This window comes from Danio rerio, chromosome 4 (genome assembly GCF_049306965.1).
Source record: "Danio rerio strain Tuebingen ecotype United States chromosome 4, GRCz12tu, whole genome shotgun sequence".
Taxonomy (NCBI): domain Eukaryota; kingdom Metazoa; phylum Chordata; class Actinopteri; order Cypriniformes; family Danionidae; genus Danio; species Danio rerio.
The window spans coordinates 21,849,484-21,876,310 of NC_133179.1; the positions used below are offsets into that span (position 1 = coordinate 21,849,484).

At 36.7% G+C, this 26,827-nt stretch overlaps 1 protein-coding gene across 11 annotated transcripts in view; it reads left to right on the forward strand.

Moving 5' to 3' along the window:
- syt1a (synaptotagmin Ia) overlaps positions 1-26,827 on the forward strand; it is a 325,194-nt gene that overhangs the window by 262,770 nt on the left and 35,597 nt on the right. For all 11 annotated transcript variants that reach the window (XM_073945928.1, XM_073945929.1, XM_073945927.1 and 8 more), the window contains one exon: positions 10,053-10,241. In XM_073945928.1, coding sequence (XP_073802029.1) covers positions 10,079-10,241 — 163 coding nt within the window. In that variant the 5' untranslated portion in view covers positions 10,053-10,078. The remainder of the gene's footprint in view (positions 1-10,052; positions 10,242-26,827) is intronic.

Below are 26,827 nucleotides of genomic sequence, written 5' to 3' on the forward strand. Positions count from 1 at the left end.
TTATTTGTTTGTTTCCAACATCTTACCTCATTCTCACATATATACAGAAGAGAAATCATTCACCCATCCAATTGCATTTTTCCACATTTTGATTCTTTGCACCTCTTAATTTTAACACATTGTTTTTTTCTCCTCTCAATAACACAATTAATTGAACACATCTATAAATAAAACAATGTGTGTTCAAGAACTTTTATTTTCTTGCAATTAACTATAAATTGTTCTCGACACCCTCATTAACAGTAGATGACATTTTTACCTGTTCTCCAATGCAAATTTGCTCTGCCAAATTAGACAGATTGATGCTGTATAACAGTTTGAGATATTTTTACATTTTGCTTCATGCTAACAAATCTGCTCAAACTTCTGTGAGTTAGTTTTTAATTTTGAGTATGTGATAAGTTATAGAAAATATATATATATATATATATTAACGCTTTAACTACCCATCCAAGATTTTTTTTTTAAATTGCATTACTTAACTCTTAATGTCGCTAGTTAACACACTCAAGGAATTGTTTTTTCAACACATTCCATAATTCCTAAAAATAAACCTCTACCATATAGTTGAAATGTCAGTTTATGGTAAAAATACCGGAATTAATACATATACTATGAAAAATCTGAAAATATCATTTATGAATATATACCAATTTATTCAGAAAAGTTTTGAATACTAAATCACCTTTATATTTTGAAGTATGCCATAAAATATTTCAGATTCTCATTTATAACATGTTTTCTTGTTGTTGTTTTTACAACAAAACTAAAATCAAGTGTAGAAGTGCAACTGGATTATATTTGTTTGATTTTTTTTGTAAAGCAAAAATGCTGTGTAGTGTAAACCATTATTTAAAACAGTTAAAACATGGTCAACCATTTGGTGGAAAAGCAGTCAAAGGGTTAAAAAAAATAACTGAGGTGTACAGTGTTACGACGATTTTTTTTATAGTTGGCTTTATGGAGATGCTATTATGAATTGGTGAACAAGTAGCTCCATTTATGGCCATTGGGGTCATGGGCTGAAAAGTTTGGGAGCGCCTGAACTAGAGGGATACGTTTTAATGTTACTGTAGATATTCAAACATACACAAGCATAACTAATCACTGCCTTCCAGAACATTTCACACACTGTGCTGACACTGGTGCATCTGTAAGTATTTCACAGAAATGACTCAAACACATAATAGAACTTGTGAAGATGCATCACGCACATGTTGATTTGTCATTGAGGTTCAGTGCATCAGTGAATACGAAATGTCTTCTCTCTAACAGCTCTACACTACCATTCCTTGATTGCATTATGCAAGCATTTTTTTTAAATATGCAATAAACATGTCGCAAGGCTGTTCCGCTGATGACAAATGGAAGTCAACTCCAGTTAACTGAACATAATTGATGATTACATGCTTGATTAGATCCTGCATTTAAACCAGAACATATATACCACCAAGATCAAAGTCCAAATTGGATGGCGTTCATTGTAATTCGAGACGTCTGCTAACGCCACTGCATTTAATTTTTTGCATGATGAAAGAAAGTGCAATGGCAAGGGTCCAAACATCCTCACCTGCTCTCCTTTGCTCAGTAACATGGCCAGCGTTTTTCGCCTGGGTGAATGTGGACTGAGGCGTCACTTTGATGGGCTATCCAAGCTACAGTTCAGAAGATACAACACTCTAGGGCCCTCAAAAGTGAGAAACGCAAAGTCCATCCTGAGTAGAAGCAGGTCAAGCACCAAATGACAACTTAGAACACAGATATAGTGCACTGCGTGTCCTACTGCAGGATAGCATTGCTCTAGTTTCATCTAAGGTTTCAGTGTTGGAGCGCAACCCAGTTGGGAAAAACAGAGAGATGAGGCAGGAGGCGAGGAAAGGAGGGAGAGAAGCTTGGTTGGATGCGCAGAGCACCGGAGCGAGTGCAATGAAAGCCATGCTGTGCCATCTGGCAGAGTGGTAATTGGGTAAGGATTTTTCACCTGCTCTGTGCCATAGCCCACACTGGGCTGGGTAAAGAGAGTATGGTGCATCCTGCATTATGCATTCAGTGTAGTTTATATAGTTTACTTGCTATTTAGTGCTTGAATAAAACACCTAGTCATGAATTAAAACATCTAGTCTGCCAAACATGGTCGGCTCAGTGGTCAGCACAGTGAGAAAGTTCTAGTCTTATTCAAGTCAGAGCTTGCATGTCCATGTGAGATTGCTGTGGGTCCTCCGGTTTACCCCACAATCCACAGACATGTGGTATAGGCGGATTGGAGAAAGCTATCTGTAGTGTGTGAATGGGAGACTGTGTGGGTGTTTTCCAGGACTGTGGGTTCATAAGGTAGTCCACACTTAGGGCTGGGTTGTGGCAGGAAGGGCTGTACCAGTGAAAGATGTGCCAGAGTAATTGGTAGTTTATTCTGCTGTGATGAACCATTATAGAGAATTAAATATGACAAAGGAAAGTGAGCAAATCAGCCAGTCTTAGGGTGTGTTTACACTAGTCCTTTTTTAAAACAGTTTTTTGAGAATGAATACACTCCTCATCTGCACTGGCGTTTTTACTGCATTTCAGAATAACAATCCCTGTCCACACTATACAATCTAAAATGCATGATGCATGCCCATACATGTTTCGCTCTCTCCACGCTAAAGCTAAAATGGAGTCTTCAGTAATTTCAAAACACTCCATTATTGTGGGTCAAGGATGCTGTAACAAAAACAAAACAAAAACTGTAACCAAAACAAAACAAACATGCCTGATTGTGAATGGCTCCTGAGGTTGTCTTTATTATATATTTCCACTTTAATTCATGGTCTCCTTTAGGCATTCTGTTAACCATAAGTAAACTGGCAACTACTAGGTGTTAGATTATTAGTGTACTGTCTGGTTAATAGCTGTCAATTCTTAGAATTAATATTCTCTCTGCAGATATTTGGCTGAGGATAAATATTTTTTTAGCAAGTACTTATTCTACTAACTTTAACTCACTGACCACTACTCTTCACATGTATGCCACAAAGCTCACACACTATTTAAAATCCAGTGTCTAGGTAATTCTAATAAGTGTTTATTGCCACAGTTGAACAGCAGTGGCTTTTCTCTTCTATGCCGAAAGATTTGGTGTGTAAACAGTTTTGTTTCCAGGTGGATTGTTGAAAGATGTGAAACACAAATCCCAAAAATGTCTTGTAGAATTCAACCAATGAGATGATGATTTTGAAGCTCCTGAAGTGTTTCTTATTTTGTGTGCCTTATGCATCAGAGGTTCAGTCAACATTCTGTGGGTGTAATGCCTAAGGCTTAGACTAACACTGTTACCAACTATTTCTGATTAATGCTTCTCTAAATGGCACATAAATGAGTGCAAGCATGTGTAAAAAAATAAATGAAAAGTTGTCATGTTTCATGCTGAAGTTCAAAAGTCCAGTCAAATAGGACTAAGTGTTAATTGTACTGAATGGCAGCTTTTAAAAATGAACAGCAGCTAACATGTTTTGGTTGAATAAAAGATGTTTTTTCTTCATTTTAATTTCCGAGTTGCTCTGTGTGTGCAAATCAGTAGAGTATGTTATCAAGGAATCATTCATCTCAAACACTCACTACATAAAATCTCCAGACTCAAGAACTGCTACTGCTATTACAGCTCTGAAATCTAATAGAGGCCTGCAGAGACATCATTACTGTTTCATGGAAATAGTATTTTTAAAGTCTGGATGATTAGCGTCTTTGCTTTTGCATTTAACAAGAGTGAGCTTTGCTTTAAAATGGCTGTTTTGCTGTTGGGATGGAGGGGGCTATAATCCTTGCAAGCTCCGTTCACTGGGCAATTTCACTTGATTTACACAAAGTTACCTCCTACGGGCATGTCTCTCACATCCTGCTGTTTTTGCTCTTAAACGTGCAACTTTCTTTTGTCTAGGAGATGCAAATAGCAATGGCCTAATGGACATTCTTGCGCAGCCTCAACCCATTTGTGTGTAATTATGGCTTTTTGTGTAGGTCTCTTCTGACTCACCATGTGAAGCAGTCTAGCTTCACAGGTGTGCAGCAGTGCTATTCAAACATACTGCATTCACACACACACACACACACACACACACACACACACACACACACACACACACAAAAGCCATCTTTTTTCCCCATCCTCCTCCACCTTCCCAAAGTTCAGCTCGACTGCCAGCTCGACGACCGCCCACATCATATCACGAGTGGAAAACACATAGAGCCTTTCGACTGACAGCAGAAGCTCCTGTCAAGCTTCGTGATCCTGAAAACAGGAACAGTCCACCCATCAACATCTACAAACTTACTTTTCTCCAATTTACCTTAAAATTTTTTCAGTGTAAAACTCTGTAGAAATGCTTGTTGCTTGTCAATGTAGCATAACATGTGTTAACCAGACTAGCCCAGACTTGACATGTAGCACAGTGTGTGATCAGCCTTCAATTGTGGACACACAGCAACTAGACAACCAGGTAGAAAAAGCCTATCGAAATTGATTTTGAGGAGATGAGATGCGGAACTAAGGTTAGCCGTGGCTAGCGAGTTACACAGCTGTCAAACCCTGTGCTCCTCACACCCCATTGTGTCAGCAGACCACACAGCTGCTGCTGTGTACATATGTAAACACTTCCCCATAGAGTCTGCAGCTTAGTAAAGTCATTAGCATCAGTTTGCACCCAGCAGCATACAGTCCTGGCCAACTGTCGGTCAACATCTCTATCCTTTACCAAAGAAAAGTACTTTGGCTTAGGGCTGTGCGATATGCGCAAAGGAAACCTATTATGATGTTCTTAAACAAAATTGCGATTTCAATTTTAATCAGGATTTCACCACACACAGACTGAATCTGTGTTTACAGTGTGAATCTGAAACATATTCAAAAAACAACTAGATCTTTATCAAATACCTGTAACATAAAAATCACCCGGAAAAGCTGTTACAAACTGTCTCTAGAACAGCCCTATGGCAAAACAAACGTGTGTATGAGCATGCATGCTATCAAACTCAACATTAGCTTCGATGTTCTGCTTGACCAAATATCAGAAGTAGTTGCGTGTGTGTTGACTGATTTGTTGTGTCATGCTTAATCATAGACCTCTTTGTAACACTGCCGTGAAATAGGCCGTTCACAAGTCCATTATTTCCATTGAAGGCACGTGAATTGTATGCACGTATTGAAAGCGGCACACACGTCTATGCCAGATGCACCCAGCTGAAAACATCAGACAAACTTTACATTTTTCTGAATGCTGCACCATGAGAACTAACCGATCAGTTTCAAACTATGTATAGAATTTACACATTTCAGTTACCTCAGACACAAGACACCCAAACACTAAGTGCTTTTAATTCTGTCCTACATAAAACATGCATGGGAGCTGCCGAAGTGGTTTGTTAGGTTGTCATCCTCTAAGAAAACGGTTTATGGTCACCAAGCAACGACATAGGAGCAACCGCAAAGCATGGAAATGCTAAAGGAAGCGACACTTTTACGCTCTCCACACTTTTTTAGATTCAATATATATAACTGAAGTTCAAGTGAACTGGTTCTGCCATACATCAGCTTTCCTATGTCCAAAGTAACTTAATCCCATACCACAGATGTTGACTTTTTTGGCACCATGTCCTCCTGTGCTGAACTCATAATCACTCTATACTCAGGCTATTCAGTATCCTGTTCTTGTCTTTAGGCATGCTGCATTATAATTGGTTCAAATACTATACTGCGAGAAATTTGTGCTTCTAGGCGATATCGAAATCACACATGTCTAAATTGTGATTTCAGTACAATTTCAATTAATCACACAGCCCTACTGGCAATATTACAGTTTTGTGTATGTTTCTGTGTACCTTACATTTCCCATGCTGTTTGCCACTGAAAAATAGTCGAAAACAAAGAAAACAACATAGAATTAAATGATAAAAATCTACTTATGTTCAGTTTCTCATATATAATACTATTTTATGTATTTTATTTAAAAGTGTGTGTGTGTGTGTTATATTACATTTATTATCAATTAGCGCTCACTTAAAGTAAATCTAAATTTCTAAAAATGCATATTTTCATGGTGAATTATAATTGAATGACTATATTTTGTTTCTTAGAGTAGAATTTTTCATTTACAATAAAACATTTGGAATGTCAATATGAACCACTTAGGATTCATCTAGTGTGTTATTTTGATTTCTATGTTTGTTGTTAATAATACAAATTTGCATGTATCCAAAAGGACTCAACTGAAGCACAAAAATCCATGCTAAAATGCAAAAAAAGAACAAGCACTTCTTAAGAGTAACTTTGAATCGACAAAACACTGTTATTATCTAACCCTTTCTAAGATGTCAAATTTGTCAGACCAAACTCCAAGCACCCCATTTTCGGAAACATTTGCGAAGCATTTTATAAAAGTATTTCCCTATTTTGCCCATGAATGCTTTCTCAATCTAAAAGAAAACGCTCCATATAACCTGTAGGCCATCAATCCTGCTGTCACCATAGCGACATGAGCACAGCGATGACAAGCTGTCCAACGCAACAACTCCAGCAGTTTCATAGAGTTCCAGCCAATGACCTGCAGAGAACTGGACCTCCCCGCCCGATAGAAAGCCTAATTAAACTTGCAGCAAGTTCATTCTGACTCTTCTAAACTTTGAGGTTTTGAACCTGCCTCATTCATTCGATCTATTATTATTCCATCTGAGTGATTGACAATGGCAGTAATTACAGAGCAGGTACAATGGCAGCGGCGCCGGCTGTGCGAGAGTGGGTGGATCTAACATGGCTAGAGGAGAACAAGACTCGCAGTTCATCAGCACATACCATGACCTACCGCAGGCCTTCAGGACCTCCTGGGGTCATGCAAGAGAGATACGATACTGAATGCACATGAACTGGTGAAGCAGAGAGAGTCTGTAGGCAAGAGAGTGAGTAAATGAACAGAGGACTGAGTAAACGCAAGCGAGAGATTAGGATGGATGGATGGATGGGAGGATGTTTAAACAGCTAAACACTCCTCACAGAGCATGCTGCAGTCAGAAAATCACACCTCATTCTCCACCTTTCTTGCTCACTAAATTAGATGCTCACACACTGGATTTTTCATCTTTCTCATTCACACTCCATCTCTCACATCCTGACCTGTTATCCGCATTCTATCTATATCCCCCCATTAGTGGTGTTGTGAACAAGCCGTGTTTTTGAACGAATCTTTAAAGCCAGCAACTCAAGTTTACTTTCATGCACTCATTGTCTTATGTAAAGTGAGGGACTGTATTGGTTTCTTCAGAAGACTCAAGGAAATTGCCTGTGAAGGAGTATTTCCTTTTTTGAACTTGTTTGAATAAGTGAACAAAGCAGTCAGTGTGTTCATGAATGAGTTATGCGTTTATGAACAAGAGTTTTTGAACCAATAAATTAAAAAGGATATGTTTATTCAGTTACTAATGAGCCTTTTAGATTCCACAATGCAGGTAAATTATGTAGTGCTACTGACAAGCATGCTTATATAATTAAATGCTTATGGTCTATTCACATAGAATGCAAAAGTATGGGGTGGTGGAATAAAAACTTCTTTTTATAGAAGATGAGATCCTGCAGCCAAACATATTCTAGCGTATTTACATAAAAAAAACAAAGGACAGGGCAGAGCAGAAAAATAACAGCAAAAAAACAGAGCAGTCGAGTGTCAAAGTGTGTTCCGTGTCACTGAGCACTGAACAGTTGAGTGAATGATTCAGTGAGCCTCTTATAATACTTTTATTGGAGCCACATACAAGGGAAATGATGAATTGGACTGAATTTATGCAGTATTTAATTATTTATTCATTCATTCGTTTTCTTTTCTTCCCTTTACTAATCTGGGGTCGCCACAGCGGAATAAACACCCATACACTCCCATTCACACATACACTATGGACAATTAATTTACCAAATTAACCTATAGCGTATGTCTTTGGTCTTGTGGGGGAAACCGGAGCACCAATTGGAAACCCACGCCAATATGGGGAAAGCATGCTAACTTCACACAGAAATGCCAACTGACCCAGCCGAGGCTCGAACCAGCAACCTTCTTGCTATCAGGCAACAGCGCTACCCACTGCGCCACCGCACCACCCAGTATTTGATTGATAGATTTAGAAGATTCAAATCAGTGGAATAAAGTAAATGTTCCATTGCCATGCAGCTGTCAATTTTGAGGAATCTACAAACCTTTGTGGTAAACACTATTTGTTACACCAAAGTCATGTTCACACTGTCAGTCGACAGTTGATGATTTTTATATTTTGAATTTATATTAATGTTTGAATGTGGATGACTGAGGCCCCGTGTACACTAATACGTTTCAGTTTTAAAATGGCATTTTAGAACAAAAACACTCCACGTCCACACTCTCATTTCAGCTAGCGTTTCTGAAAAGATCTCTGCCACACTGTACCGCTGAAAAACGTGTGAGAGCAGCACACATCAGATCTACCAGTCAGATCAAGATCAAGGATCTACCGCTGGACCCTCATCTTACTATAGTTGTTAAACTTGATATTTAATTAATCTTGTCTTTATCTAACGACATATTCCCCGACTTTGGTCTTTTGAATCTATCACTTCTCAGGTAATGTGTTTTGCCTGAGCGCAAAGATAAGTTAATATATTCATTTATGTATTCACATTCACTGATTCTGCACATTGAGCATTACTTACCTTCATTTCCTATATTGTATACAAGTATTGTATTATTGATTGCCATTATTGATTATTACATCTGATATTTAGTAAAAGAGACAGGGTATGTTTCATATTTTTCATGAAAATAAAAGGAGGCAGTAATGTTATAGGCTCCATTTTGTTATAAATATACATACAGTGAAGATGATGCTTCTATAAATATGTAGCAACAGGATGCCTCAACATTTCGGTGTCTGTAAAGTTGGTAATATCAAAATGAAAATAGGCAGTTCCTAATAACATGTTTTCATATTATTGTTAAGATAGTGAAACAGCATAACCTGGGTGATGTGAATGAAGTACGCTGTTCCCTTTCAAGATTTACCCGATGTGTCCTCTGGAGTTTTCCATATCAAAGTTGCAAAGTCTGAACTTACAAGGATGCAAAACTAAACTTTGTGTACCTAATATTGCGAAAAATCTCCAATTAGATAGTCGAATGTCTGCAGCCATGCCTCCGTTTTCAGATGTCTCCATTTCCCCCTTATCCACACTGAGATAGAGCAGCAGCAATTTAAAACCAAAATGGCCTTTTCAGCATTTTCAAAACACTCTTTTTTTCAGGGCTTAAAAACTCTGGGGTAGTGTGGACGGAAAGCAAAACATATGTGTTTTAAAACTTAAACATATTAGTTTTAACTGGGCCTGACTATTCTCTCTAAGTTTTAAAACTGTTCTACCTGTTGTGTGTCTAATGTTGTTCTTTTATTTGTTGTATTGTTTTGTTTTGTTGTTTTTGTGGCAATACACTGTGCTGGTTCCAATTGTAAATGGCAAAAAACAGCAACAGTGTTTGCAATATAGATATCATCTTACAACATAACATGCTGTCATTGTACTGCACTATTATTAAGTCTTATGAGGCAGCAGCAGTAACAAAACCTGGCATGTGCCGCATTATTTAGTACATCAATCTTGTGTATAGTGGTGTGTGGACCCATCTAACTAGCAGTAGATTGTACTTTTCTTTTCAACACAAAACTTGTTTCCGTAAACACATTCAGCATGTTATTATGAAAACAGCATCTGACATGGTTGTGTTTTATGTGACTTGAGAAAATGACATAATTACGGTCAGACTGAAATGGATTTGCAGAAATGCATTCTGAATAGTATTTCTAACCGTATATCAATGTAGCTTGAAATGGGTTTGTGAATCACACTTGCTGATTATGATAAGATTTCATTGAGATCTGCACAACATATTATTTTGGACTGGCAATCTAAACTAGGCTAAAGATGTTACAATAATTGTGAATGTGCAACTGATGTACCTTTTTTAAACGTCCCAGATTGCTTAAATAACTCTTTCTCTCTTTTGTCTGTTTAGCTTCTGCCTGGCTCCCACATCCAGCGATGAGTCGAAGGGAGGCTCGGGTGGGGAACCCTGCGCCCACCGCTGCGCCTGAGGTACCGGGCAACAGCACAGAGGCAGCAGGACCCGGACCCCGTGAGACCAAAGATGAGATGTTCTCCAAAGTCAAAAACAAGTTCATGAATGAACTGCACAAAATCCCACGTGAGTTAACAGTTTCACCCTCTGTGTGCTATATTCAGTTTGCATAATTTTCTCAATGAAAATGAAATCCTGAGTAGCATTGATTGAGACCCAGCATAGGTGATGAATAGCAAGGTCTGTCAGATCCATCTTTATTATGTTCCGCTTTTTTAAAACTTCCATTGTTCAGCCTGTGCTGAAAAAATAATGAGCTTGAGAAACAGGCAGCCAACAAGCATGTTCCCACTCTTTCTAATTGTAAAAAGCAAGTAAATGAGTTTTGTTATTTGCATACCTTGGTTTTTCTAAGTGCCTTCTGCCTCGTTTGATAGCACAGTGTAGCTCACTGTGAATCATGCAGCTGAATTTAGACATCATATTTACCATCAACTAATTCACTGTACACTCATTCATATTTTCAAGTAAAAACACTAAAAGATCTGCAATTGTGTTTGGGTGCTAATTTAGCTAGGCACTTTTATCTTCTATATGTATATAAATATTTATACAGTGCTCAGCATAATTTAGTACACCCCATTCTGAAAATTAATATTTTTATCTATTTCTCAGTAAATATAGGCAATGCATTTTGGTGCATTTAAACAAAACTGATTTATTAAACAGATATATTTATTAAAATAATATTTTAAACACCGAACATATTTAGAAATCGAAAGATAAGACATATTAGACACACGTCTGATGCTTGTATTTACACCAGCTCCATGTCCTTAAGTTAGGCTTTTCAGTCTCTGTGTTCAGTCCTTTACCTTCACTGTATCTGCTCAGCTGAGGGAACGGAACCAACCCCGTGACATCAGACACAGCGATATTCCAAGATGGCAGCACCCTATGTCTAAAAGCTATTGTAAAACATGCCGTTTTCTGCTAAATGGTTAGATTAATCGAGTTTGTTTAATATATTTACATTAAAGTGGAATCCTATGTACAAAATAATTTAAACTTGACCTAATGCTTCGTTTCCTGTGAAATTTAGGTGCAGGGCAGGTAAATATTGAATTGGCAGAGGCAAATTAATGTTCCAATGTTCAATAAAGAGGTAAATTTAGCAAACTATGGTTCAGTAGTCTCTGTGTACTGTACAGACAGTTCTCACTTACTACCCTTTGGCTTTTGGTCCCTGATTTATCAGAGGTCCTGCTACTCACAGAAATATTTCATCCAAAATTTAAGATTTATGTAATTTTATTACATGACAAATTCCCATTTATATTTTTTTCATAATTTTAACACAAATCTACCAAATAAGCTTTATACTATTTATTTTCATAAGGATGATAAAACCTATTTATTTTAAATGCATAATCCTCAGGTTTACGTAATTAGTTCATGTAAATTGTAATTATTCTAAATTAATAATAAAAAGTGTATTTATTTAAAATACACAAAGTTTATTGTATAAATTGCATAAAAATTAAGAGAACTAAATCGGGGTAACTAAAAAAGATAAATAACATTTATTTGAATCATGTTTAATGTATGCTTATATACTAAACCAAATTAAACAATGCATCACATTGAATTAGACCAACTGGAAAATTCCAGATTTATTTATATTTGTCTTTGATCCAAAACTCTGGATTGAGCCAAGTTAACATCTGCCAACATTTAGGAAACCATCCATATGAACCCACTTACACATATCTTTAATGCTGTGGATGTCCTTCCAGCCGCAACCCAGTTATAAAGACAACTCAAAAGAAAATAACAGTAGTTTTGTTGCAAACAGCTTTAAATCAAACTCTTAATTTAAAACACTCTGAAGCTTTAAACCCCATAATGTTTAGCATTATAGCCATACTAGTCTTGTAAATAGCTTATTTAAACTCTTTGTAGTCAGTAATGAATGAGAAGCACTCAAGGCTCCTGACCAACTGGTAATTCCTAATTGAGCATGAAGTTTACATGTTGCTTACAAATGTTTCACTATACTCTTATAAAGCATGCATTTTAATAGTTTAATATATTGTGTGCAGCTGTGTTTACAAAAATTGTTAGCCCTAAAGCATTTTTTTTAAATAGATTCTTTTGCACTTTACTTAGTTTGTTTTATATTATTGAATATTTTATTTTGACCTTTTATGCACAATCCGCTCCACGACTGTATAGTTTAAAGTAATACATACTTATATAGCTAAGATGATGACAGAATTTAGAGCTACAGTACAGAAAGAACATCCTCCCTCACAACACCATTGGCCAGACCTGAGAAAGGTGTGAGTCCTCTCCTCCACCTACGGTACCTTACTGTAGGTGTCTGGTCATTTTACCCAGCTCTCTGTCTCTCATACTCAATTTCACACATAGAACTTCTCTTTCTCTCTCACTCACACTCTCACACACGTACTCTTTCACTTCCACCCTTGCTTTCTCACTTGAAGACACATTCACCACATTAATTATCACTTTGCCTTCCTGCAGACAACTGTAAAATAAAGGGTTGCCGGATTTGACTCAGACAGATTTGCCCCTTTCTGAGATCCAGCCAGAAAAAGACAGTCCATTACAGTCTCTTAAATTAGTGTTTTAGCCACCTCCCTCCATAACGTGCACGTCTCTCTACCAAACGGTGCCTGGGTTGATGAATGCCTGGAGAGAAGGGTGAAGTATTGACCGGCCATCCAGGAACCCTGACGGACCCGCATTAGTGATAAATGAGCATGCCCAGATGCAGAGTACTTGAGCAGTTCTGCGCCAATATAAGCCACTGCGCTGCATATGTGCAGATGCCGCCTGTAAAAGGAAGACGCATGGTCCTGTCACAATCTGCCATCTAGCGCAGCAAAAACAGGAACACAGACAGATGCTTCATAGTGAGGATAAAGATTTACTTCACTCACTCTTCTCCCTTACTGTCCTAACACTATGTAGAAAAAAACATGAAGACAAATATCTATTTTCCACCACATCTCAATGATGCTCAGGTACATAAGGGTTTTTAAAATAAGCTTCTAATAAGCAGTTTTGACTAATTTGTCTACAAAATAACATCAAACAGTGCCATACTTTATTTATGGAAGAGATTATGTACATACAGCTGGTTAATCTCACAGAATAAAGCCCAATGTGACTGAAGGGCTTTCTTTTGCAAAACAATCGGCTGGATGTACATTATCATGCTTATTGCATGGCTACATGCCCTCACAATCATTACATTACAGTCGCTGGACGTGACTGAATTAAAGGACATTGTTTGTGCTTTACTTGTATAACTGGTATTATGATGTGCGTCAAATCAATAAATAATTTTGTTAAACTCTTTCCCTGCTGTTGACGAGGGAAAACGCTTCCCTGCCATTGACGAGTTTTACGGCAATCTGTTTTTTAGGTGTATTAGTATAGGGGAAACCCTAATGCATGTCCTGAGTGAGGTACATGATGTCAGATGCTCCAAGAAGTCAAATCTGAGAGAAACTAAGATTGTGGGTAAAAATAAGAGTTTTACAACCTTCCTTTAGCTTAATCCCTACCGTTTTAGACCTTGTCTTGACAAGAGACCAAAAAGAAGCTTTTATTATTTGTGTCATTGGTATTGTGTCAGATTGCACACCTAACCTAATAGGCTACCTAATTATATATATATATATATATATATATATATATACATACATTTTTTTATTGCTAAATTGTCTACAAATTTCTGGGAATTACCACCACAATATCAGAAATTTTCATCTAAAAAAAAATATATATATATATAGGGTCTGGTTAGTGTATGCTTCAGCAGCAAGGTTGTTATTAAAATAAAGCCAGATAGGCTATTGTATTAGATTTGCTTTATTCTGTGAAATAATATTCTGACTTCTTGCCACAAATGTAAACATTAGACACGAAGCATCAATTTGAGCTGTTATAGTTTATTAATTCTTTATTTATAGGCAAAACTAACAGAAACAAAAGTGGCTGAATGGATCATACACTAACCTATGCATTATTCAGAAACAAGTTGGCACCAAAAATAAAATCTAAAACAGAAGTGGAGACAGACAAGCAAATATAAATATTGTAAACAAATTTACTGTCAAATTGATTTAAAGTCCCTAAATGACACACATTGGACTGTTGTGATTGATCAATTAAAATCAGTCAAGTATTACTGAGAGCCGTGTAATAAATTCTTATAATAAATCTTTCCTGTAATAAAATAATGAAATGTGACTGTGTCATATACAATAGTATCTACTGTTTTATTTCCACCTCACATTTTGGGATGGGAATGAATGGAAATATGTTGTTTAGAAGTTATGATTAGATATTTCACATTTCATAATTATATTGAAAAAATTGTATTGCTTTATTCAGGGATAGTTGTTGGTTGTTGTAGTAGAAATGACACCACATTTTTGGGAGAGCAAATGTAAATAAACGGTCAATTTGTTAGTAGTCTCAAGTAGTGACACATATTCAAAACAGTTTACCCATAACCTGTGATTACCAGCCTTCCCTCAACCCCCACGGTCACACAACATCACATTCGTTCTACGGCGGCCATCACAAATGCTCCTGCGTGCAGAATCACTGCGACAGGTAGCTCTCTGTACGCCACACTCATTTTGTCATGGCACTCGTCGAGAACATTCCCTGTCGAGCCTCTAGACCGGATGACAGGTTCAACAGTTTGAACCCAACCATCTTGGCTCAAAAAGGTCTGCACACTGCTGCGGTTACACAGCTTGGTTGACTCGCAGCAATAAAAGAAAATGACTGTAACACTACAGCTCTGGTTATTCTCCCAACGCTCCACCGCTCAAGCTCAAGGCGTCTGTTTTCGATGATAATTAACTTCGCCACACAGAGACAGTTTGAGACATTATTCAGCTGTGCCACAATTAAAATGAATAATGAACACACTCTGTCCAGCACTCTTGCAGGCTGGATCCCCAACACAATGCCCCTTGATCTCTGCAAATTTCTGAGACGTTTTATCAAACACCACAATCAATGTTCATTTCTTGTAAAATGTAGACTTAACCGGGAACATGGGCTTTGAGCATTAGCTACAAATTAATGGGTTCAGATTTTATAAATTGCCATTATTACAAGAAATCTACATGCATTTGCATTTTAATTTGAGCGCAAGCTTGAAAAATGTTGCCTGTCTTGTGTTTTGTCACATTGCTGTACACTTATTAGATCTGATTCAAACCCTAGTGAGCTACCCACTGTAGATGTCTATTGTGAAACCTTGTTAAAGATGTTTAAATTGTCTTCTAGTCAGCAACTCTTCAATCACTCATTTGTTTTGTGCCGAAGACAAAGTTCACGAGGGACTCGCTGTGAGATATGTCTGACATTAGCAAATTGTAAACTGTGTAGAACAAAATATATAATGCACACAAATTGTGGGTGAAATATGGTTTTCGGTTTTGGAAAATATTTTCTGTTGTTACTTTTCTGGGCTACTCTTCCATTCTAAATTGACATTTTTTCTAAAATTTATATAATTTGTTTGTATACCAATCTTTTTTTGCATGGTGCTAATTAATTTATGAAAAATTAGACCCAATCCCATTTCTCCCCCTTATCCCTTCCCCTTACCCCTACCCCTCATTTTGCACATTTGCATAAAAGGGTAAGGGTGTCCCAATGCTCTTTAGCTTGAAGACATAGGGCTAAGGGGAAGGGCTTGACACTGAGATTTTTCAGGACCACACTCAAAACCCAAGAAAATTTCCCCAAATACAACATCTACAACGGCAGCATGGCTGCGCATGGAAGTCAGGAGATGCACGAATGGTATTTTTGTCATTATTACGAATTTTTACAACAAACAAGCACATGTTTCAATATATTCATAACCGTGTTTGTTTTTTACCATCATGCTTTGAAAGAAATGCTAAAATAAAAAATGCTAAATCTATCATTTCTAATAATAACTCTTGTATAGCAGTCTCACAACATTCAGTCACTCGATAACACTGGAATACCCTGTCAGAAAAGTCTAGTGGCAGGGATGACTTTTTTACAGTGCCTGGTATGATGTTAATGTTGTTTTTGTGTGTTTACATAGATGAATATGGCCACAGTGTAAATGCACAGTAAAGTACAGCTTATGTTATGTTACGATAATATGATATCGTTGCCTTCAGTGATTTCCTGAAGATTCATTCATTCATTTTCTTTTTGGCTTAGTCTTTTTATTGATCCCGGGTCACCACAGCGAAATAAACCGCCAACTTATCCAGCACATGTTTTACGCAGCGGATGCCCTTCCAGCTGCAACCCATCACTGGGAAACATCCATATGCACTTATTCACACTCATGCACTACTGACAATTTAGCCTACCTTGTACCACATGTCTTTGGACTGTGGGGGAAAGAGGAGCAACCTAAGAAAACACAGAACATGCAAATTCAACACAGAAACATCCGAGGCTCGAATCAGCGACCTTCTTGCTGTAAGGCGACAGCATTACTTACTGCGCAAACGATTTCCTGAAGATAAATACCAAAAAATAACGCAACTGGAGGTGCGATCATCGATCTCATATGAAGTACGAGCTTTCGTTGACATGGTGGCGTGTTTGGGTGTTGCAGTGGAGTCCCATTTCTTAGGGGTAAATTTTGAAAAAGGGGTAAGGGTACAAAAATAGAATTGGGATTGAGCCTTATAATATGCACCACAGAAATTGGGTTTTCGTGAGTAAATTGTTACAATATTTTCTGTTCTGTTTGCTGTTTGTAGGTTTAGTTTAATATTTTCCCTTATTAAATAAATTTCTTATTAAAACTTATTTTGACCTAAATTATGTCTATACAGAAATAAAACATTCAGCACGAAATTGAAATTGAGACAACATTTAATTTAAGTAAAGTTTTCTTTGAAGATGTCTTTTTAAGATACTTTCCTGTAGTAATTGAAATTATTGAAGTCAATAGCCCTTAATAATCTTTTAGCAATAATGTTAGCATGTTGCTAATCTGGCACAAAATTACAGATCACATTGCAGATACTGGATGATAAAAGACTAAATTGATGTTTAGTTGATGAAAGTTTAGTTACATGAAAACTTTTAGAAACTTTTCTAACATAGTTTGTTGTATTTAAATTTAATCCTTGTAACATTAACATTTACATAAAAAGAGCAGTAACATTAGGTGAATTTAATTAAATTAAACAATATTATTTGTTTTGTTTTTAGATGAAGATTTTAGCAAGTGAATCCTAAACTAGCAGTTGATTTTGATTAACGATTAAACTATTTTCTTAACTTTTCCAAGATGTATTGTCGTAATTGAAGTAGATTTTTATTCAAATAATATTTTGATTTGCCTTTAAATGTTACCATGTTGCTAATCTGTACTGCACACAGTACACATCACAATACTAGGTGGAACAGAATCACTGCTCTCTATACGACACACTCATTTTGTCATGGCACTTGTCGAGAACATTCTCAGTCGATATAAGTTTAATTATTGATAAAAGGTTCATTTAATTATTAAACTGTTTTTATCCAAAGTTACATCAGATTACATTTATCCATACTGTAACTGTAAAATAAATTTCAACTTACTCCTGGAAACTCATGACCTTGTCAACTAGACTGTCATGTTCAACAGGTCAAGCTACACAACTGACAAGACATGTCAAGTTGTGTGTCCTCTGTCTATGTTTGTGAGGTGTGATGTGTTTTGCGGGATTTGTGTTGTTTGCCAGTTTGTAGAAAGCCTCATGGTTGGCAACAGGAGGCGAACTGGAGCAGCATGCCAAACACATCACCAGCCAACAGATGACAGATGGATCTGCTTGCCCTTCCATTCTGCTGACCTTTGACCTATTACCATCTCCCTCTCTTCCCTTCTCCCTGCTGCCCCAAAAAATGGCCCATAGGACATCTGAAGGTTACCAGGCCTGTCAACCCAGCAACTCTGAAATCAAATTATGTAAACAAACAAAAATAAAAGGCCAGCCCTCTCCGTCTGCCTGCTTCACATTATAAAAGCCTGTTGGAGCAAGACATAATCTCATTTAAAACAAGTTAAAACTGCATTATAGCAGTAAACAGACAGATGAGAAAAGACATTTTCCCTGCAGAGTAGCAGAGAAGCTTCTTTTAAATTTCTCATTTCTAAAGCTAAGAGGCAGTAAGACATGCATTATTTTGTGAAAGATAAGATTTAAAAGCTATTTTTCAATGAACACTGCTCTTTTAAATGATTCTGTTCATCTTGTTAATCCAAAATCTTTTCACAAATATATTAATAACATAACTGATTCATAACATAATAATAGTCATTTTTATTGATTATCAAGTTAGCAAATACAGTGACTTTTGACTGTCAAAATGGCCATTTAATAAATGTAGCAAAGAAAAAATGTATTTAATGTATTTAAGTATTAGGTATTTAATAAATGAATTGTAAATAAGTGCTTGGGTAAAACTTTTATAGGTAACGTTAGGGTTATTAGCTAGTAAATAAAACACCTTTTTTCAAAAATGTCACTTTAGACAATCCTTTGGTTTTTAACCAGGTACATTTTCTTTTGTGTCAAAACCAACTAAACCCACTGATGCTAGTTTTGCAAAAACATTTAAATCCACCTATTGAGACAAGACAGTGTAGTAATTTGTTGAAAATCACTTAAAATGCAATTAGAAATTATTTTACCAAACATAAAACACCTAAAATTTAAATTATATAAATTTATCAAGTAAGTGGTGGTTCATTATGCTGTGGTAACCCCTGATAAACCAGGGACAAAGCAGAGGGGAAATGAATGAATGAATGAAATCTGTCTAGTAAGTGCATTAATCAATAACATTAAAATTGACATTAGTTAAATGTTAATATTATGTTGTCATTTCTGATATTTAGGATTTAGATTTAATGTTAGTAAAACATGTAAATGTAAACATTGCAAAAATTGTAAACTAAGCCACTTAAATTTAGATAATGTAGTGTAAAAGCATTATGAAACATCAATATCTGTGCATTGTACAATGATATAAAAAGCTTAATATAAAAAGCTTATCAGGCGTATTGGTAATATGAAGTAATACAAATAATGTCTAGTTTTAAACATTATATTTATCTTTTTAAAAAATAGCTTACATTAGCAAATAAAACACAAAGTCTACTGGGCAAATCCAAAAAAAAAGGGGATGTCTTTCAGACACTTTTAAAACCTGTCATTCATTTATTTTCACCATACTCAACGTCTTTTTCTCTTTTTCATCTCTTGTTTATCCTCATGGCATCCATGCGGGATAAAGGAATGGCATCTTAACTTCATCTTTCGTGAAATGGAGTAGCCGTTTAATGTATGCAGTAGTAAATTCACTCATTCAAAGTAAGGTCACTGCGTGAAAAAAAAAAAACGTTATGACAACGTAATGCACATATTTTTGAGGTAAGGGACGTTTTCATTTGCCATTTACTGACAGTTGGACTGTCTCATCCAGTTCATCAAAATTAGTAATTTAAAATGTAAAGCGGAATAAAACAGTCTCCTCATGTAAGCCAGCTTATCAGTGCTGGTATTTCTGAATGCGCTGACGTTGTCATTTAGATGATAAATATAGCAAGGATCAAATGTAATTTAAGTAACCCAACAACAGAATGTCTGCTGTGAAGAAGGAGGTAAAAAGAAACAAAGCAAAAACGCTGAGTAGCTTCACAGTCAGCAGTCCAAAAATGGCAGAAAAAGTAACACGGTCTAGACTGCGAAATCACAGTGGAGAGCTCAATCTTTCTTCAGACATTAGGAGAGGAACTGCAGGTATCCAGAGAAGCAGTGCTGGGGCAGCTTAAAGCTGAGATAATGACTTTGTTCAATAATATCAAAGAAAATATTTTCTCTCTATGCAAAGAAATGAAAGCAGACATTCGGGCTATAACCAGTGAGCTAGCATGTCTTTGTTACTGCATTACTATGTGGATAAACTCAAGTTACTCAAATCATTGTAATTATGTGTCTTAGTAAAGCTGTTTTGTAATGTATATATATTTTTTGTTGTATTCTGAAGAAGAAAGTTAAACGTATGTTTAAGGGAGCTCAGGTACATATATTTGTACCATTTTTTTGAACCTGGAAGATTGCACATGGCTAGAACCAGGTGAAAAGAAAACTCTGCAAAGTCAACATCACATACAGACTGTTTTAACCCGCCAGCCTCACCAACACAATTAGATAAAAACTGGTCAGAATATTAAAAAAATTAGTTTCAAGGGGTCACTAGTGGCTGATTAATAATGATAAAACGTGTTTGGCATGCTGTCCCGGAAGAGAACACTGAGCTTATAAGATCCTCAAGCCCTGTGCTCCCTCCCATTAGCCAAAGGAGGAATTTGAGCTCAGGTAGATTTCGAGAACTCCCCCGACTTATTTATGGTTAAGGAAAGATTATAAGGATAGCTATAGAGAGATATACAAGTTCGTCTATGGTGCCAAGTTGGTAGGGTCAGTTTACTTATGTCGTGTGTTTTTGGACTGTGAGAGGAAATCAAAGGGTGAAACTCATGCAAACACAGGGAGAACATGCAATTGATTTTGAGTATCTATCGATAACAAAACCCGATCCAATACATAAAAAAAGAATAAAGAAGAGTGAAGAAACAGTCCTAGGATGGTAGTTTTTTTAAATTCATTTTAACATTCAAAAACTCCGTTAACAAACAGAGCTCTTCTGTGGGGTCGCTTGAACAATCAAGTAATACATTTCTTAAATTCTTCATTTTTGGACTGTAGTGCAGCAGTAAATATAAAAAACTAACATAAAAACAAACAGCACCTCAACTTAAACCCTGACAGGCAATCCCAATTGTATATATCTCACAGTTTGCTATGGCAATGTTGTCGTCATCAACTTTATAATACCTCCAGACCACAGACATACTTGCACTTTCTGCTTCAAGCTGCTTCCATGTTCTACTTTGCCAACATTTAACCAATAGCGCCTCTGCAACAAAGTGATGTCATGCCGCACACGTTACTGTTTCTGTGTGAAGTCAAGAAAGAGGTCTAACACTGTGCCACCGCATAAATATAGCTGTGTTAAAAAAATAATACATATATATTGGAGTCCTGATCAGGAGGCAACATCCGATTCCAATAGAATCTGAAACCATGTGATCGGGCCCGATTTTCAGTCACGTGATCTGGACATCCCTAGTACTAACCGCTGTGCCGCCCAATCTAGCTAAAGGAGAGAGGAATAGAGTTGGGAGGGGGGATTTTTCACGACAAAGATAACTGAGGTTAGAAACTCTGGCTAATTATAGTGAGTTAGGAATTGTCTGATGATAAAGAATTTGTTAGCTAATGCAGGACCAGCTATAGTCAAGCACGTGAAATTAGTTTATAAATAGTTTATGAATAAACGTGTGTACATAAACAATGTAAATATTTATTTATAGACAATGCCTTAACTAAATCTATTCTGTGGAAAACACTGATTTTCAATCACAACAAGTGAAAACACTTATTTCTTGGTAATAAAAAAAATCTAAATGAGTATCATTTTTTTTTTAATTCAAAAGAAATACTATTATACAATAAAAATTAATATTAACACTTTATTCAAACCCATGCCTAGAAAATCCTTCAAAATCGTTTCAAGGGTTTCTTTCAGTTATTTGTTTGTCACTTAACACATTATCTTAACAAATGGGATGACAGATACCCGATTAGCAGTCAGCAGATGAGAACGTACAAATGAGATGGCGAATGAGGGTTTCAGTTTGTTTGTTGTCCCTCAAAGCTGTCGTCTCTGATATTGTGAGCACCATAATCAGTGATATTATCAGTTTCCAACCAGAGTCTCATCACTGGTGTCACTTACCATCCCAACAAAACGAACATCACAGACCAAACAGCAGCACCGTCTGTAATAACAAAAGATACCATCTCATATGAATGCTGTTGACAGAGGATATGAGAGAGGTGGATATTAATCTGCTGGCAATATCTCATGAACTGTTATCACACTTGTCTTTTTCCCTTCAAATATATTTTCTTATATGAGGCTTGTGGTTTGTCATTAAATCATACGGTATGGTTTCCACCTTTCAGAATGTACGAGTTTCTACTGACTAGAAAGGAGAAAATAATGTGTAGACGGTCATCCTAATGTGGCTAGTGGCTCTTTCACCTGCTTTTTAACAAATCTGCTAGGTGAATTTTACATCGCCTAATTAATATACATGAGCCAGGCTCCCTTTTCAGATTGTTTCTCCGCCTCTGAAACTTTACTAAATGGATATTGAAATTACCACCTATCTGCTGGACTGTAACGTAACCACATGGCATGATAAATCACTTCCAAGTAATTTTCTTTAACACAGAGAGTATCTTTGGAAGTGCAACAGGGTTGTCTTTCTCTCGTGCTGAATAACATGCTCTAGTACCAGGGTTAATTGACCAACGGCGTGCTGTCAAAACACATTAGTTTGGGTTGCCAGTGTGTGGCGTATTACACCGATGGATCATTTTCTCTGCACTCGGCCCGTGCGCTCACAATCACGGCGCGCTCTCAATCAAATCACGCCTGTTAAGACATTGAGTTTCTCGTTGCGTTTTGGCGTGTTAACAAGTGTGAGAGTGGGTAACCGGGCCCTGCGGCATGCCGCCTGGGGATAGATTATGTTACTGTTAGCTTCGCGTTAGCAGGCAACACAACCTTGCTGGTCAGAGACGCTCACATTACATTCTGATCAGACAAACAGTGGGATAATGAGCCCCGAGCTGCCCAAAGAGAAGCCCAGCATGCTTTCACTACTGCTGATGACCAGTTTACTCTTATTTTTGCAGTCTATTTAAATGAGAGATGGACCATTTATTAACTTTATTGTTGTTGTTGGTTTTAAGAAAAATGCCATCAAAACATGCCTATGCCCTTGCAACTATTTCACCTCACAGTTACTTTTTATTTGTAGCTTATGCATGTATTTGTTTTTTAGTATGCATGAGGTTGGTAAATATACAGCAATATTGAATTTAAGGTTAACTATTCCTTTAAACTGTAATTAAATAATTTAAATAAAAAGTTAACAAATACAACACTGGGTTTTAATAATGATTTAATATGTGTTTATCTAATTAACTAAAATCAATAAATTCTGTGGAAGTATTTTCTTTTGTGTTATCTAATATAGACAACTTATATATACACACTCACCGGCCACTTTATTAGGTACACCTTACTAGTACTGGGTTGAACTCCCTTTTGCCTTCAAAACTGCCCTAATCCTTTGTGGCATAGATTCAACAAGATACTAGAAATATTCCTCAGAGATTTTGGTCCATTTTGCAGTTGCTGCAGATTGGTCAGCTGCACATCCATTATGAAAATCTCCCGTTCCACCACATCCCAAAGGTGCTCTATTGAAAGTTGGCAGTTGTGTTGACACAATGTTCAATTGGTCCTAATGGGCTCAAAGTGTGCAGAGAAAATAGCCCCCACACCATTACACCACCACCAGCAGCCTGATCAGTTGATACAAGGCAGGATGGATCCATGCTTTCATGTTGTTGCCAAACTCTGACCATACCATCCGAATGTCACAGCAGACTCATTAGACCTGGTAATGTTTTTTATATTTTGGTGAGCCTGTGCGAGATGTAGCCTTAGTTTCCTGTTCTTAGCTGACAGGAGTGGCACCCGGTGTGGTCTTCTGCTGCTGTAGCCCATCTGCCTCAAGGTTGGACATATTGTGTGTTTAAAGATGCTCTTTTGCATACCTCGGTTGAAATGAATGGGTTTTTGAATTACTTTTCTATCAGCTGAAACCAGTCTAGCTGTTCTCCTACAACCTCTGGCATCAACAAGGCATTTGCGCCCACAGAACTGGATATTTTACCAAGTCACTTAAATCACCTTTCTTCCCCATGCTGATGCTGAGTTTTAACTGCAGCAGATTGTCTTGACCTTGTCTACATACCTTGAGTTGCGGCCATGTGATTGGCTGATTACAAATTTGTGTTAATGTGCAATTGGATAGGTGTACCTAATAAAGTGGCTGGTGAGTGCATGTTGTGGGTGTGTGTAACAGTTAAACTGGTTTTATTTTCCTTACTCATTTTATGGATTTTTTTATTTATATGACATATCCAATGGAAATGACTGACGTGTTTTATGAGATTCTTTCTGTAGCTTTGCAGGAGTCATTTTTTTCACAATTTTTCTGTGGGTGTTGTAAAAAAAATAATTTGCATATTGACAAATCTAAACACCTAAAGCTTCAGACTATATGTCAGCCAGAATCTACAAACTTAAATAAACTCGTTAGTGAAAATGAAAAAGAAAAAAAAAAGTTTTGGCATGTCACTTAAACTTTCTGTCAGAGAATTCTGTCAGGTTTGCAGTAAAAAATAGCCTTGTACATGGAATAAAGGACATGCATATTTATGATGTTTTCATATGAATGCGTTTTTCCATTTTTGCAGTCCTGCACTGCAAGCAGACGATAAGATTCTTGTGTAAATCTGAGATGCCAATCTCAGAGTCCTTATTGTCTGGATTCCCTGGCATGGCTTCCTAAAGCAGCTTGCTACGATTTTTGTGCAAGCCCAGTCTGATAAGTCTGATGCTGTATTCTTTTGTCTCGGAAAAGGTGGAGAGTGCACTCCAGATCTTATTCACATACTCGATTGGATGGGGTCGAGCCAGAAGGACTCTCACGTCCTCGAAAGCAATAGCGAGATGGCAGACTTTCTATGGCATCTACCCCCAGTCGTGTCATTGTTCTAAGCAGTGTTTGGCTTTGAATTGTGCACCACAGCAGTCCTGGATTTGAGTAATATTCCTCAGTGATTGGCTGTGCAGTCACACAGTCCAGCTACAAAACCTCATTTTGTGCTACTTGTTGAGAGTTTATGTGTGCATGTGCACAGCGGAACGAGAGATAGCTGCTTGAAGTTGAAGAGCACATGCTTGCTCTGCAATCCCAAAGGACAATAGACACTTACACAATTGAGTTAATTAGAAAATGTTTCTATTGCTTTCTGGGTCTCGGGTTCTTTTAATTAAGAAACACAAAAGTGTCTTTCAGAATAGGACATTTGCTCGATGAAGAAGATAAGCGCTTGAGTTTATTGCATTGGATGGTGCAACGTTAGACTTATTTGCATTTATTAGTGCACACTCAATGCAATTTCACTTCTAAACAACTTAGCCTGATATGAGAACGATTTTATTTAGTTTATTTTTTCTCTCTCTACAATTATAAAAGTAATCTAATTGCTGCCGCAGACTGTGTGATTAAAAATACTGCTAATGTACTCATAGCAGTCAATTTGCTCTGACTCAAGCTGTGCTTGTTGTATTAAACATAATTTTTTCATAAGCTTTCATTATAAAAGTGTCAGAGTTGCTCATTGTCTGTTGTAGCACTAAATGGTTCTCACCATCGACCTTTACAGGTCTTTAATATGAGCTCTGCGCTCTCTTGTGAGATGCTGCATCATGCCATTTGGAGCCAAGGCATTTCAATTCACGTTGAATTCTCATTACTTAAAATTTGACGTTAAATTTAGTTGATACAGTAGTATTTTAATCATTTGCTTACAAAAAAAAAAAAAAACTTGCAGATTAAAATGTATAATCAATTGTACTACCTACCTCCAAAATAAAATGGAACACTAGATTATGACTTTTAATTCAGTATTTATTTGCCTTTTATTTATTATTGAAAAAAAATGAAGGTAAATGTTTTACATATCTATTAAAGTATATTAAGAGGAGAGGGACATTTTACTCTTCTTAAAGAGTTGGGTGGAGCTAAAGAGCTCTTTTGGTCTGTTGGTCTGCATTAATTTCGCTGACAATCATAATTGTTTCAAAAATTATTTGAATTAATAGAAATGGACAAGTAAGTTCAACAAAAGCAAACCTCAAAAATGTATTTAAAGGGTTAACAATTAATCTAAAAAAACCAAAAAAAAATGTATGCAAATTGTGTGCTCAATAGAATCACTTTGATTTCAAATTAGCTAAATTCTACTAAGCTCCGTCCAAAGAAAGATTTTAAAATTCATATCTCTTTGTTCTCATTTGTACATGTAGGTGTTGGGTTTATTTATACGTTCTTAAGCTGAATATACTTATTAAGCTGATATGTGTAATACCAAGTTAAGTGTTACCTAGATTTCTTTTATCGGTTAACGGTCAAAAATTACTTAAAATCAGAACAGGTAGGTTTTTGCCCAATATCCTGATTTCGCATAGCATGTAATGTCTTTATTGGCATTCTGGCAGTTTTATTCATGTGCGCGTGTCTGAAGTGAGGTAAACGTCACACATACAGATTTCCTTCCAAATGTTTTTCATTACCTATTTCACTCCTACCAGTCCTTACTGTGGACATGCATCCAGCTTGAGCTTGAGATTGGGAGTGGTGGTAATCTTTCAAACACTGACACTTTCTTTTCTTAATAAAGCAAAGAGATGTCAAACAACAGCTTATATTGAGAAAAATACTATATATAATATATGATCTGCCATTTTTGAACTACTGAAAGTGATGCTTTGGCTGTTGACATTACTGCCGGAGAGAAATCGGGCAAATCTAATGTAAGCATATTTTCTGTATGGATAGTTTACTGATTTGCATGTAAACACATATAAACTGGTTTGTCACATAA